Source organism: Delphinapterus leucas, chromosome 9, assembly GCF_059928025.1.
Source record: "Delphinapterus leucas isolate spDelLeu-1000000601 "Yukka" chromosome 9, BTC_Dleu_Yukka2, whole genome shotgun sequence".
Taxonomy (NCBI): domain Eukaryota; kingdom Metazoa; phylum Chordata; class Mammalia; order Artiodactyla; family Monodontidae; genus Delphinapterus; species Delphinapterus leucas.
The window spans coordinates 68,640,621-68,656,397 of record NC_143137.1 but is presented as its reverse complement, the minus strand read 5'-3'; the positions used below and the strand labels follow the sequence as shown (position 1 = coordinate 68,656,397).

Genomic DNA, 15,777 nt, shown 5'->3' with positions numbered 1-15,777 from the left:
AAAGATTTTATGCAGGATAATGATGTGATCAGATTTTTATTATTTAAAATCAGTATTTTCATTGCTGTGTGGGAAATAGGATAGAAGAGGACAGACTTCAGAGAGACTATGAGATTGTTTTGGTAATTCAGGGCCAGAGGTATTATGCTGGCAGTGGCGGTTTGAGTGGAGTATATGGATTCAAGAAACGTTAAGGAGGTAGAAACAATGGGTCCCAGTGATGTACTGAATGTTGGGATAAGGCATTACGGACGATGCCGAAGTGTAGAAATTGGTTACCAGATCCCTCTTTTTAAACCTAGCACAATTCATAACCCAAGGATTTAACATATTAACTGTTTCCTCTTTCATTTTCCCTTCATATTATCATCCCCTCATACCTTCAAGAAGCCTAAATAATTAGAAAAAACAGAATTTCATAGGGAAATATGATTTCAAAGGGAAAATCACATTTTAGCAACTTGTGAAATAACTCTTTTCACAAATCTGCCTGATCTTTACTTCAAAAACAAGCAGGTTTTTTGTTTTGTTTTCTTCCTCCACACCAGTACTCACAGTTTATAACAAAGTCTGTTGTTGAAGAACCCTCAGGAAAAAGAAAAAGGTGAAGAGAAGGCTTGTATCATCAAAGAAATATTCACACTTAAGTGAAGAGCCAAAGTTGGTCTTCAGTATTGGATTAAGGGAAAATAATCTTTTGTTTCATATTATTAGCTTTTGAAATTGTGTCATTGCTTCTTTTGGTACTTTCAGCAGATATTTTTTCTATACTGAAAGTGCTTATAAAAGCGTTTCTCCTTTATTTGGGACAATGGCTGTGGTCTGAGTTCTGTGCAGTGCTGAGCCCAAAGAATAGCAAGCCTTGCAAAGTGTCTCCTTGAACACATAGAAACAGAGTCTGTGATTGTGGTTGCCAGGGGCTAAGGAGTAGAGGAAATGGGGAGATGTTGGTCAAAGGATACAAACTTCCATTTATAAGATGGGTAAGTTCTGAGAATTTAATGTACAGATGGTGACTATAGTTAACAGTACTGTATTGTATACTTCAAAGTTCCTGAGAGAGTAGATCTTAAACGTTCTCACCCCCCTTCCAAAAAATGGTAACTATATGAGATGATGGGTGTGATAACTAACCCTACTTTAGTAATAATTTTGCTGTATGTATGTATATCACATCATCACATTGTACACCTTAAACTTATACAATGTATTTATGTTTATAAAGTTTTTCAAAAATAAATTTTTTTTAAAAAGAAAAGTAGGTCCTTATTAAATTTAATGTGTTGATACCTTTTCTTTCTAAAATAATTATTGTTTTATCTTTTCTTTCAGGATGAACAGAAGCTACAGGAAAGTTTAAGGCATGGTGCCACCATTATTGCTGCCTTAATCAAAGAAAGAAATTCCGGACTCATTGGTCAACTACTGGTAGCATAAAGAACATGAAGAAAATTACCTACTGTGTTCTTAGAAACATTTACCTAAGTATCTCTTTTGTGCTTCTCTCCGAATTGTATATGGTAGAATGTTTAAGTTGTATTTTATGTCTTTTATAATTTGGAGGATGTGATGCTTAGGTGAACTTGAAAACTTTTTATGCATGTCAAATATAAATCGCTTAAACCGGAAAAGAACAGATAAGTGGAAAATAATAGCCTTCACATAAAGAATGTGTGCCTTTTCACAAAGGCATGAAAGATAAAATAGAAATAATGATGAGTCAGCTAATTCTCCAAGGAATGAGAATTTAGGAAATGTCAACTATTATCTCTCTGTTAATTAGTAAATCACACTATAATGAAACTAATAAATAATATTAATGAGTATTGTTAATTCTAACATTATCCTCTCTCCATGGGTTATTTTGAATTGCATTCCAATTTTTCACACCTTAAAAAAAAAGAGGAGATAGCAGTGAACTCTGGTTTGAGTATCTGTACCATTAGCCTCACATTACCCTAGATCTCTAAAGGAGATGTAATCTCCTGCTTTTCTAATGTTTTAAAATTGTATGTTTTCCTTGGTTTATGAAATATAGTTTTGACTTACATTATTTTTAAAGGCTTCTGATTTTTCTGAATAACTTTAAAAGAAGACTGGAAAGCTTCATGAAAGTGAAGTTATTTTGGTCAATCTTAAGTTAGTCTTCTAAAAGGAAGAGAGTCCATTGCACATAAAATAATTTTCTTTTGATACGGATAACTGCTGCCTTTTTAAATCGAGTTCTTATTCTTTCAAATTTCCACTGGTATATACATCTTAAATATTGATGATTTGTCCCTTACCTTATATTTTACAGTTTTGTCAATCCAGTCATTTGAGATGCCTTTTATTCTATATATACACTTCATAAAAACACATAGATCAGATTATGCCAGGGCTTAGGCTGCACGTGGGAACTATAAAAATTGCATGAAATGTTTTCAGTTAAAGACAGACTGTGAGGGCTTCCCTGGTGGTGCAGCGGTTGAGAGTCCACCTGCCAATGCAGGGGACACGGGTTCGTGCCCCGGTCCGGGAAGATCCCACATGCCGCGGAGCAGCTGGGCCCGTCAGCCATGGCCGCTGAGCCTGCGCATCCGGAGCCTGTGCTCCACAACGGGAGAGGCCACAACGGTGAGAGGCCCGTGTAAGACAAAAAAAAAAAAAAAAAAAAGATAGACTATGAAATATCTACCTTGTGCAGTCTCTTCTTAACATGTTGGGTGATTTTGCCTTCATTTCTCAAGTATCCATAATAGTAGGAGAGTTTATATTTTACATTTAAATAATAGTGAGTAGAATATAGAGGAAATGAAGTAATTATTGCAATTCATTCTCCTAAATGAAATGTGTTGTTTGAATGAATGTAGGCTTAGATCTCAATTCCTGGGCTCGCCACTTTTTCTCTCTTTCTCTAGGGATGTTAAGAAATGTAAAATAAATCATTTAATTAAAAATCTTGAGGGTGGAAATATAAGGGCAGTGTGTGGATTTTGGTTAGAATGTCTGTTGTTGTTAAGGCAGGTTGGCTACGTTGTAAAAGGCCATAGGTGTGCGTTTTGACATCTTCAGGTGGAAATGTTTTAAGAATTTGAGAAGTGCTCATAAAGGCAAAAGGGGAAAAGTTACGAAGATTTTAAGGAGAAAATCAGTGCCTTTAGGTACGTGATGGGAAACTAGGCAGTCTCTGGCACAAGCATCACTGTATCTATTGAGTGCTGACTGAGTTACCTTAGATTTCAACAGAAGGGAACATTATACCAGACAAGAATTTATCTTGGGACAGTTAGTATGCCTTTACCCTAGGCAATTGTAAACATTTAGTGTTATGAGATTTAGTTAATAAAATATTAAGATGACGATGTCTGAAATTATCATCATCATCATTATGGCATTTAATTTTTTTCTTTATAGTTTACACAGTGATTCACAGCATTGAAAATAATTTAAAGAAATCTCCTCACATCCTTTACAGTTTAGATGGAAATTGAGGCTCAGGGATCCTCACTACCTTCTCCAAAGACACATGTTAAACTCAGGACCACTGAGAATAAGTTTTAAGCTCATTTCCTCTATAACAATGATTGCAGGCAAAGGACATCCAACAGAGAGGCCTTGGGAAATGAGCCAGAGGCTCTGAATGAGCGTTGGAGGAATGGACGAGGAGGGACAGATCAGTCCAGTGACCTGAGGAAAGTCCTGAAGCTTTTGGCTTTCCAACCATCTTTCCAACATACAGAAATTGTAGCTAAGGATAAAGGGGATGAAGAGAATTATTGGCCAGGAGGGAAAGATAAATTAGTTGTTTTTGTTATTTGTTAAGAGATCCAGAGGCAACTTTACAGTTATATATTCATCTCCACTTTGGGAAACTTAATTACTTTCATGAAAACTGTCCATTTTCACTTTACTTTTCAAAATCCCTTTAAAAATTATACTAAGTATGCCTGAGAGTTGCTGAAATTGCTTTCTACCTGTGCAAATTTTTTGGAAAGGCTGTTTTCTTTTTAAATGTATGCTACTTAATTACATGCAATTTAAAGTTAACCTTTTTAGGAAGTTAACACAGTGCGATCGGTAGTTTGATTAATGACATATTGGTAAGAGGTAGTATTTTTTTTTTTCATGAAAGTGCTCAATTTGAGAGATGACTTCTTGCAAATAGACTCATCTACAGATGAAAGTCAGACCCCTATATTCTACCAAGACCTCAGACCCCTATATTCTACCGAGAGCCATTCTTATTGTGGTCACTTTAAGCATTTTGCATTGGTTTACCAGGAAAATGCTCTTTTCCTATGCTAGTTTACTGTACATTTGACCCTTGAACAGCACAGGTTTGAATTGCACTGGTCCAATACGTGTTTTTTTTTCAGCAGTAGCTAGGAAGGAACCATGGATACAGAAGACTTACTATAAATTATGCACAGATTTTTGACTGCTGGGAGGGTCAACGCCTTTAATCCCTGTGTTGTTCGAGGGTCATCTGTAATTATACCTATCAAATTTTACGTTTTATATATATAAATACAATATTCATTTTATAAAAATCAAGTTGTAGTACTACATTTTCTTCTGTTAAATATGTAAATTTTACTTCATTTTAATGTTGAAACTAACTATATCAAGGAAACAAATGATAATAGTTTAATTAAAATGTGAAGAAAGCCGTTTGAGATAAGAAAGATTGAAATTGTTTTAAAAGTTTAATTCAAAAATAAACAGAATAAATGAAAAATACATATTGTTTTAGGGTTTATTAATATGGTTTAAAATACGTGGACAAGAAGTGGCTGTGTAGCTGGTGTTTGGCATTGTAACATTAATATATGTTCTTGTATGGTTTTAGTTTCAAAACTGAAAAAGTATGGATTTTTTTAAATGAAAAGTAAGAAACTACCATTAAATATTTTAAATGTTCTCTTTACACAACAAAATATAGGTAATTGATAACTAAATCATTGATATTTTAAAATCTAATGACAATTTTCATTGATATTTAGTGTATATGTACATATTTTTCAAACTGACTCAGTCTCAATTGAATAACTGAATAGGACATTCTCAAAATATAAGTGTGATCTTTTACATTAGAGGAAAATAGAATTTGAGATTCAGATCTATTATTCTGTAAAATATATTAAAAATTTGCAAAACCAGAAGTCTCAGTCAGATTTTTTCTCTTTCCCTCATATTTAGCAGGTTTACCAGCAATTACTGTGGCAGCTAAGGATATAAAAGCTATACTTAGGCACAGTGGAAAAGAATATTGTGACCACTTAATAATGTCTGCATGGGTGTGGTGGGTTGAATTACTGTTTAGCAATATTCTTTCCCTCCATTTAGTTTCCATATGAGGAATATATGTCCACTTCATGACTTTGGGATTCATCCTGTGACCTGCTTTGACCAACAGAGTGAGTCACAAGTGGCAGTGCACCGCTGAGACTAGGCTTAAGAGACCCTGCATGTTGCTGCTTGCTCTCTCCCACTTCTGCCACCACCATGATGTACACACTCCTCCTGGCCTGCTGCCTCCCAAAGGAAAATGAGAGCCGGGATCACCTGACCTCCAGCTAATTAACAAATGGATGCAGAAGCCCAGCTGAGATCAGCAGGGTCTCCAGCAGACAGGTGAGCTCAATAAATGCTCATTGGCTTTTTTTTTTTTTTTTGCTAGTACTGAATTTTGAATCATTTTATCGAACAACAGTTGGTAAGCAAGGAAAGAAGATCTGTGGCAGTGTGTGGTACATTTGCTCTCACAAGTCTAGGATATATCTGGAGACACACATTTTGCTAAAGCAGAACATTTACCAGGAGAACTGTTGATTAGGGCAATGATCCCAAAGTATTAGAAGGTTCTCTGGATGCCTCCTTCCCTAGTTAGTAGTTACTGAAGGAGGAAAATAGACCTGAATGTTATAGAAAAGTTTTCAAAAGAAGTTAAACTTTTTGGGGCCTGAAATGACATTGAGTTAAAATACGGGCTACTAAAATAATAGATAGTAGAAATAGCTAACATTTGTTGAATGATTACCGTGTTCCAGAAACTGTTCTTAGTACTTTTGCATGGACATAACTTTTTTTTCCATAATAGCTTCAGGTACTAGGTAGTATACCAGTCTCCATTTAAAAGATGAAGAAACTAAGGCACATACATTTTGAATAACTTTGAGTAACAGAGTCATTCGAGCACCAAGTGGGCAAAATGTGATTCAAATTTGGTTGTCTAACTTTGGAGCTTATATTCCTAAGCATGATCCTTTATAATATTATAAAACATACTATTTTTTCCCCATGAAACAGCATTTTATTTTAAATATAGCAGTGTGTACACATCAATTCCAAACTCCCAATGTATCCCTCCTCCATCCTTCCTCCCTGGTAACCATAAGTTCGTTCTCTAAGTCTGTGAGTCTGTAAAACATACTATTTTAAGATCCCTTAAAGAATGACTCTCAAAGATGGGAATCTCAGTTTTATTTTCGTTAATAGCAAGAGAAAGAAAATGGGTAAAGCCCATTACCTTTCAGTGTTGCTATACTCTTCCTTTCCTTTGTGCATTGCTACCCCCAACACACAAACATATTTTAGAACATCCTTGGATCTGCATGTGCCAGTAAAACATACAAAGACTGATACTCACATACAGTTATTATCATTCACAGAGATGGTGATCCCTGTGAGCTCTAAAGTTGTTGGGATTTCCTCAGGCAATGAATGATCAGGCATATTTGGATAACAAAAGTGGAAGATGGAAAAGTAGAAGGAAATACTTCCTTGATGAACCAGAGTTGCATACAGACGTTTGCACCTCAGCAACACAAGACCTGAAAAGAGAAGTTGAAATCCATTCACTGTCTTTACAAGAGAAAGGAAGGTCTAGAGAAATGCCCAGGCAGGAGGAAGTATGAAGTCTTCCCTTGTCATGAGACTTCCCTAAGCATGAATGTTCACAGTGTTTGCTCAGTGGGAAAATTTGGGGTGAATGGTGTCAATGTGATGAGCTTGACCTGAGCAGAGCCAGGAATTTTTTCTCTTCATATCTGAAATATTAGAACCTGCGATTCTTAAAAATGTCTTCATATTTGAAAGTTGCTAAGAGAGTAAATCTTGAAAGTAATTACGACAAGAAAAAGAATTTGTAATATTGTATAGTTACAGATGGTAGTTACAGATGGTACCTAGACATAGCGTGGCGATCATTTTGCAGTGTCTACAAATATTGAATCATTATGTTGTACACCTGAAACTAATATAATGTATGTCAATAATACTTCAATCAAAAAAGATAAATTTTTTAAAAATTCAAATAATATTATTCAAAGGAGAAGTCCCACTTTGAGTCACCAGCAAAGAGTGGGCTGAACACTGTGTTGGAAATTATAGCCTTTACAAACACTTTCCACATTTCTTTGCTGTGATTTACTCTTTCCTGGTGTTATTGTAAATTGAAAAACTCATTATGCAATTTTGATTTTTCCTATTCTGTCATTGGTGTCCAAAAACAAATATAGTGTCTCCTCAGTCTGAAGTTCTGTCCTCTTAAATATTCGAATAACCAGCTCTTTTTTTTTCAATTTGCTCATCAGTCTAATAATTAGTTCCTTAAAAAGAATTTCCTTTACTACTCACATCTCTAAGTTTTGCCTCTTCATTAGAATTTAAATTATATAAAAGCAAGAACTTTGAATCTTCATATGATATCTTCTAGTGACTGTCTAGAATAATATCTGGCACAAAATATGTGCTCGACATTGAGTCGGTGAATGGATAAATAATCTGAACTCTTTTTTAACACACGGAGCTGAAACCTGAATTTTGCAGTTGGTGAAATAACATTGATCAGTTTGGCTTTCTCAATAAATATTGATTAGGTAAATGAAATATTACAAATGGTATTTTCTGTGAAGATTGAGAAAGGACTGTGACGACTACATGTGATAATGTTGGATTGCCAAGACTTAAAAAGTAACCTAGGGGCTTCCCTGGTGGCACAGTGGTTGAGAATCTGCCTGCTAATGCAGGGGACACGGGTTCGAGCCCTGGTCTGGGAAGAACCTACATGCCACGGAGCAACTAGGCCCATGAGCCACAACTACTGAGCCTGCGTGTCTGGAGCCTGTGCTCCGCAACAAGAGAGGCCGCCATAGTGAGAGGCCCGCACACCACGATGAAGAGTGGCCCCCGCTTGCCACAACTAGAGAAAGCCCTCACACAGAAACCAAGACCCAACACAGCCCCCCACCCCCCCCAAAAAAAAAGTAACCTAAAAAAATCGTGCAGGGTTTTATCATGAGTCCTTAAATAACTTTTATATAAGGTTTTTTTTTTTTAATTTTAAGGCTTTATTAAAATATACATTAACATCACCAGATAAAAGATTCACGTCTGGGCTTCCCTGGTGGCGCAGTAGTTGAGAATCTGCCCGCCGATGCAGGGGACACAGGTTCGTGCCCCGGTCCGGGAAGATCCCACATGCTGCGGAGCGGCTGGGCCCGTGAGCCATGGCCGCTGAGCCTGCGCGTCCAGAGCCTGTGCTCCGCAACGGGAGAGGCCACAACAGTGAGAGGCCCGCCTACTGCAAAAAAAAAAAAAAAAAAAAAGATTCACATCTAAATTTGTGCAACACAAAACACAAAATCTGACTTTTAACACGTTAGTGTGTACTGAGGAAAAAAATCAGGTTTTCTGTTGCTAATGCAAGTACTATAGAATAAAAATAAAAGTAATTGGATATTTTTTATTAGTCTTTACAGCTGAAATGCATTATGCAAATTACTCTACTTTGTGAAGATGCTACCAAATAATCTGAACAGGTGTTAAAACATCTGGGTCTATTTAGCAGCATAGACGAAGCCTGGATTGTCTAATGCACTTTTCTCTTCTTGTTTAACCTTAATTAATCCTTGCAGGGTCTCTGTGAGGTAGGTCTGTATCAACCTTGTGGGATGACAATTACAAAAAGGCAGATACAGAGATTAAGGGCTCATGATCACCCAGCACACTGGAAGCCAAACTGAGTCTAGAAATCCAGAATTTCGGATTTTACCTTGGATACTGTTTCAGGGAATTGGATTACAACTAGGAGGGACTGTTCTTTACTTGAGGTTTTAAAAAATCTGATTAAAATCTGCATCCAGAATTTTACCTGGATGCATTCCCTCATTTTCCATTTTGCAAAATTGCAGTTAAGCCAGAGGCAAAAGCTTCCACAAGGCAATCCTAGTGATCTTTTTGACCTGAGTGGAAACATGATTTGAGATTTCACATGGAGGCCAATTTTGTAAGAATTTCCACTAGTATGTGGACTGTAATAATTGGGTTATTTGGATGAGGTTTGGGAAAGCATCTAGTAGATTAACTAAATGAGGTTTCTGGAGCTTTCCCATTTTGGAGCTATCCATTTTGTTTTGTGTTCTACCTCATTATAAAATGGGCTATTGAAATTGGTTGGTTGGTTGGTATGTCAGCTTTTTCTTTTCTTTTTATTTTTTTTAACATCTTTATTGGAGTATAATTGCTTTACAAGGGTGTGTTAGTTTCTGCTTTATAACAAAGGGAATCAGTTATACATAAACATATGTTCCCATATCACTTCCCTCCCGCCCACCCTCCCTATCCCACCCCTCTAGGTGGTCACAAAGCACCAAGCTGATCTCCCTGTGCTATGCGGCTACTTCCCACTAGCTATCTATTTTACGTTTGGTAGTGTATATATGTCCATGCCACTGTCTCACTTTGTCACAGCTTACCCTTCCCCCTCCCCATATCCACAAGTCCATGCTCAAGTAGGTCTGTGTCTTTATTCCTGTCTTACCCCTAGGTTCTTCATGACATTTTTTTCCCCTTCGATTCCATATATATGTGTTAGCATACGGTATTTGTCTTTCTCTTTCTGACTTCACTCTGTTTGACAGACTCTAGGTCCATCCACCTCATTACAAATAGCTCAATTTCGTTTCTTTTTATGGCTGAGTAATATTCCATTGTATATATGTGCCACATCTTCTTTATCCAGTCATCCGATGATGGATACTTAGCTTGTTTCCATCTCTGGACTATTGTAAATAGAGCTGCAATGACTATTTCGGTACATGACTCTTTTTGAATTATGGTTTTCTCAGGGTATATGCCCAGTAGTGGGATTGCCGGGTCATATGGTAGTTCTGTTTGTGGTTTTTTAAGGAACCTCCATACTGTTCTCCATAGTGGCTGTACCAATTCACATTGCTACCAGCAGTGCAAGAGTGTTCCCTTTGCTCCACACCCTCTCCAGCATTTATTGTTTCTAGATTTTTTGATGATGGCCATTCTGACTGGTGTGAGATGATATCTCATTGTAGCTTTGATTTTCATTTCTCTAATGATTAATGATGGTGAGCATTCTTTCATGTGTTTCTTGGCCATCTGTATATCTTCTTTGGAGAAATGTCTATTTAGGTCTTCTGCCCATTTTTGGATTGGGTTGTTTGTTTTTTTGTTATTGAGCTGCATGAGCTGCTTATAAATTTTGGAGATTAATCCTTTGTCAGTTGCTTCATTTGCAAATATTTTCTCCCATTCTGAGGGTTGTGTTTCGGTCTTGTTTATGGTTTCCTTTGCTGTGCAAAAACCGTGATTAAAAATCTTCCAACAAACAAAAGCCCAGGGCCAGATGTCTTCACAGGCGAATTCTATCAAACATTTAGAGAAGAGCTAACATCTATCCTTCTCAAACTCTTCCAAAGTATAGCAGAGGGAGGAACACTCCCAAACTCATTCTACGAGGCCGCCATCACCCTGATACTAAAACCAGACAAAGATGTCACTAAGAAAGAAAACTACAGGCCAGTATCACTGATAAACATAGATGCAAAAATCCACAACAAAATACTAGCAAACAGAATCCAACAGCACAGTAAAATGATCATACACCCTGATCAAGTGGGGTTTATTCCAGGAATGCAAGGGTTCTTCAGTATACGCAAATCAATCAATGTGATACACCGTATTAACAAATTGAAGGAGAAAAACCATATGATCATCTCAATAGATGCAGAGAAAGATTTCAACAAAATTCAACACCCAATTATGATAAAAACTCTGCAGAAAGTAGGCATAGAGGGAACTTTACTCAACATAATAAAGTCCAAATATGACAAACCCACAGCCAACGTCCTCCTCAATGGTGAAAAACTGAAACCATTTCCACTAAGATCAGGAACAAGACAAGGTTGCCCACTCTCACCACTCTTATTCAATATAGTTTTGGAAGTTTTAGCCACCACAATAAGAGAAGAATAGGAAATAAAAGGAATCCAAATTGGAAAAGAAGAAGTAAAGCTGTCACTGTTTGCAGATGACATGATACTATACATAGAGAATCCTAAAGATGCTACCAGAAAACTACTGGAGCTAATCAATGAATTTGGTAAAGTAGCAGTATACAAAATTAATGCACAGAAATCTCTGGCTTTCTTATACCTAATGATGAAAAATCTGAAAGTGAAATTAAGAAAACACTCCCATTTACCACTGCAACAAAAAGAATAAAATATCTAGGAATAAACCTACCTAAGGAGACAAAAGACCTGTATGCAGAAAATTATAAGAAACTGATGAAAGAAATTAAAGATGATACAAACAGATAGAGAGATATATCATGTTCTTGGATTGGAAGAATTAACATTGTGAAAATGACTCTACTACCCAAAGCAATCTACAGATTCAATGCAATCCCTATCAAACTACCACTGGCATTTTTCACAGAACTAGAATAAAAAAGTTCACAATTTGTATGGAAACACAAAAGACCCCGAATAGCCAAAGCAATCTTGAGAACGAAAAACGGAGCTGGAGGAATCAGGCTTCCTGACTTCAGACTATACTACGAAGCTACAGTAATCAAGACAGTCTGGTACTGGCACAAAAACAGAAATATAGATCAGTGGAACAGGATAGAAAGCCCAGAGATAAACCCATGCACATATGGTCACCTTATCTTTGATAAAGGAGGCAAGAATATACAGTGGAGAAAAGACAGCCTCTTCAATAAGTGGTGCTGGGCAAACTGGACAGGTACATGTAAAAGTATGAAATTAGAACACTCCCTAACATGATACACAAAAATAAGCTCAAAATGGATTAAATACGTAAATGTAAGGAGAGACACTCTAAAACTCTTAGAGGAAAACATAGGCAGAACACTCTATGATGTCAATCACAGCAAGATCCTTTTTGACTCATCTCCTAGAGAAATGGAAATAAAAACAAAAATAAACAAATGGGACCTAATGAACCTGGAAAGCTTTTTCTTTTCTTTTTTTCTTTACTTTTCTATTCTTTACATCTGAGCACTTAATTTAATTGAAAGCAATCTCTTCAGTCTAAGTGGATAACAAAACATTCCTTTGAGGAGGAGGAAATAGATGATAAAATCTGTGTTACTAATTTTTTTCAGTAGTTTGGAGGAATTCCTTTTCCGTCCTGTGTATGTGTTTTTAAGACCCTGTTAAGTTCATAGTTCCTTTTTCTTTTCTTGTTTGAATAGAAAATCATTCTCTTTCATCCCACCTGAGTTTTAAAAATGTATTATTGAACTGCGGAGTTCAGGAATTCAGTGGCCTGTTTTACTGAATGGAGATGTGTATGACCTGATAGTAAAAGAATGCTATTCAAAGACATTTCCGCCTGTTTGTTTCTTGGATCAGTTACTGGTCACATAAATCTGGAAAAAAGCCAAAATATGTAAACAAATTAAGAGCTTTAGTATCCCAGTGGGAATATCCATAAATTCTACCATAAATCAGGAATTTAAGATTAAGTGCAATATGCTATAAAAAGATAGCAGAGAGAATCAACTATAGACCAAATATTCTTGGCTCTGGTTTGAGAACCTTAAAGGATATTAAAAGATTTGGATTAATCATGGAGTTACGCGTAATATTACTCCTTCCCAAAGCTATATGTGTTGCCTAGATAGAATTTTATTTTACTAACTTCTAAGTATGGCTTAATATCAAACAAACCTTCAATTCTGAAGCCACTCTTTTATATTCTTTTAGTACACAAAATATATATAATGTCAATTATCTATCTTTACAGTTAGTAAAGAGTGAATGAACCTCTTTACACATCTGCATAAATCTGTGAATACAGTAAAGGACAGTTTGATAGGTTGGGGATTTTTCCAGTAGAGCCTTTTTGATACACACTGTTCTCTTCTTGCAACTCTCTGGTGTATGAATTGAAAATTGTGGTCTTTTCATTTTTTTTTTTGAACCAGAGTTAAAACTTAAATGTAGGGCTTTCCTGGTGGCGCAGTGGTTAAGAATCCGCCTGCCAACGCAGGAGACCCGGTTTCGGGCCCTGGTCCGGGAGGATCCCACATGCCGCAGAGCAACTAGGCCCGTGTGCCGCAACTACTGGGCCTGAGCTCCTAGAGCCCACGAGCCACAACTATGGAGCCCAAGTGCCACAAATACTGAAGCCTGCACGCCTAGAGTCCGTGCTCCACAACAAGAGAAGCCACGACAATGAGAAGCCTGCGCACAGGGAAAAAGAGTGGCCTCCGGTCATCACAACTAGAGAAAGCCTGCGCACAGCAATGAAGACCTAACAGAGCCATAAATAAATAAATGCATTCATAAAAAAAACTTAAATGTAAACCTTTCTCTTAAGAAAGACCCCAAAATTTAATTCCCCCATTATGATGTCTTGTGAATTTCTTCTTGATTGTGTATGTGTAGAGGAAGAATGAGAATGTAGAGAAAGAGAAAAGCAATATACACGTATACACGTATTTTTATGTCAATATTTTCTTGAAAGAGTTGTTCTAAAACAATTGCATTGTAAGCTTATGTTTTGTATGCACATACAAGAAGAACTTATAGAGATTAGGTATTACTGATTTAGCCAGGTTTATCTCAAATTGGGAAAAATAGAGAAAATATGTTGTACATATTTATACATAATAAATACATAGTCATAATTATACACAATTAGCAATACTCATTGGCAATGCAGATTCAACACAATTTTTGTGATTGTACAACTTTAATATTGGTGACTTCACTAGCCTGTGATGTGAAAATGATTTTACACACTTTTTTTCTAAACCCAAATTAAAACATGAACCCACATGGTTTTTGTCAGAAACTAACCTGAATCACAGTATCCTCCCCAGCAATTTCATGCATGCTGCAGTTTCTTTTACCCTTTATTTTTCATCTTGTCACCACGCTATTATTACCTTCATGAGAAAACCACTTTCCTGGGCACGGCCGTCTGCAGTCTGAAGCATCCCTGTGTGTCCCACAGCAGCCCCCTAGGAGGGACTGTACTTGCGTTCAGAGTATTGGTCTTAAATGCTCTTCCAGCTCACTCAGAGAGCTTGATCACAGATGCATGCAGTTCCAGGAGGTAGAGGCTGGACTCTCCCTGAAACTGCGATCATGTTTTTGTTGCTACAGGGACATGTGCTACCACTAAAGAGAAGCAGAGGGAGGGAGGCCTGTCTCCGCTTGGCTCTCTACCAGAAGCACTGTAGATTCCTGGGTGTTTGGGCCCAACTACTCCTGGACCATACGGCAAGCAGTGTCTACTCTCTAGTATATCCCCATCCAAAGAACTTAGCTTATTCCTTGTATTACAATTAGACACTCCCCAGAAGGGGTGATAGCGCTGTCATCCATTCTCTTCAAGAGAAATGCTTGTGTTTAACTTGCTGTTAAACACAGAATAGTGTGAATATTGATACATTTCCCAAGGTCTGGACTTTTTAGTCTCATCCATGGTCCACTTGTAACACTGTCAAAAAGATTTTTTTTCCCCGAAAATAGTTCATATCTATCTGGGAGAAATATATTTTTTTAAATTAATTTATTTTTATTAATTTATTTTTTGGCTGCGTTGGGTCTTCATTGCTGCACGTGGGCTTTCTCTAGTTGCGGCGAGCAGGGGCTACTCTTCGTTGTGGTGCACGGGCTTCTCATTGCAGTGGCTTCTCTTGTTGCGGAGTGCAGGCTCTAGGTGCGCAGGCTGCAGTAGCTGTGGCTCGTGGGCTCTAGAGCGCAGGCTCAGTAGTTGTGGCTCACAGGCTTAGTTGCTCCGCGGCATGTGGGATCTTCCCATACCAGGGATCGAACCTGTGTCCCCTCCATTGGCAGGCGGATTTTTAACCACTGTGTCACCAGGGGACACCCCCGGGAGAAATATGTTATGAGCCTTGAATAGATTAAAGAAGACAATTATACAAAGTAACACAGGAGTGGACAAAGTATGTAAAAGACTGCTTTTTTCCTTTGTGATCTTTATTGTGGTAAAAGAGTATTTTGGAGACCACCTAGTTATTCAGTAGTAATTACCATTAAGTGTGTTTTACTCTTTGCCATATAAATTTTGCATATCTGATGTAACTTTCTTGAGAACACAGTTTTCCATACTTTATAAAAGAGCCTGAGGCTCCTAGAGGCCAAGTGAAGATCCTACGATCACATAGCTTGTAAGTGGCACAGGCAGGACCACAATCCTGTATTTTTTAATTCCCCCCTACACGGCTTCTCATCAATAGGATCTAAATGTTATCTAAATTACAATAAAAAATGACTAATAATAGATACGTTGATAAAAATTTTAGAATCTATTTATTCAGTTGTGTATTTTTGTTTTGATTCTCATTCTTCTGTGGGCTTCAGGCCAACTGTCAGAGTTAGTCATTAGCAGTAGATGTGTATCTCCTGGTATTAACATGAGAACTACATAGCAGACCACATCCTGGTCCCTAATTATTAAACATCTCTTACGTTCAGG

General features: G+C 37.2%; 1 protein-coding gene across 16 annotated transcripts in view; it reads left to right on the top strand.

Moving 5' to 3' along the window:
* CRPPA (CDP-L-ribitol pyrophosphorylase A) overlaps nucleotides 1–15,777 on the top strand; it is a 410,033-nt gene that overhangs the window by 300,414 nt on the left and 93,842 nt on the right. For 13 of the 16 annotated variants that reach the window (XM_089917677.1, XM_089917676.1, XM_089917679.1 and 10 more), the window contains one exon: nucleotides 1,333–5,616. In XM_089917677.1, the coding sequence (XP_089773803.1) occupies nucleotides 1,333–1,437 (105 nt within the window). In that variant the 3' untranslated portion in view covers nucleotides 1,438–5,616. Of the gene's footprint in view, nucleotides 1–1,332; nucleotides 5,617–15,777 lie in introns of those variants that run through there. The other 3 variants (XM_089917681.1, XM_089917686.1, XM_089917685.1) reach the window with 3 other exon arrangements.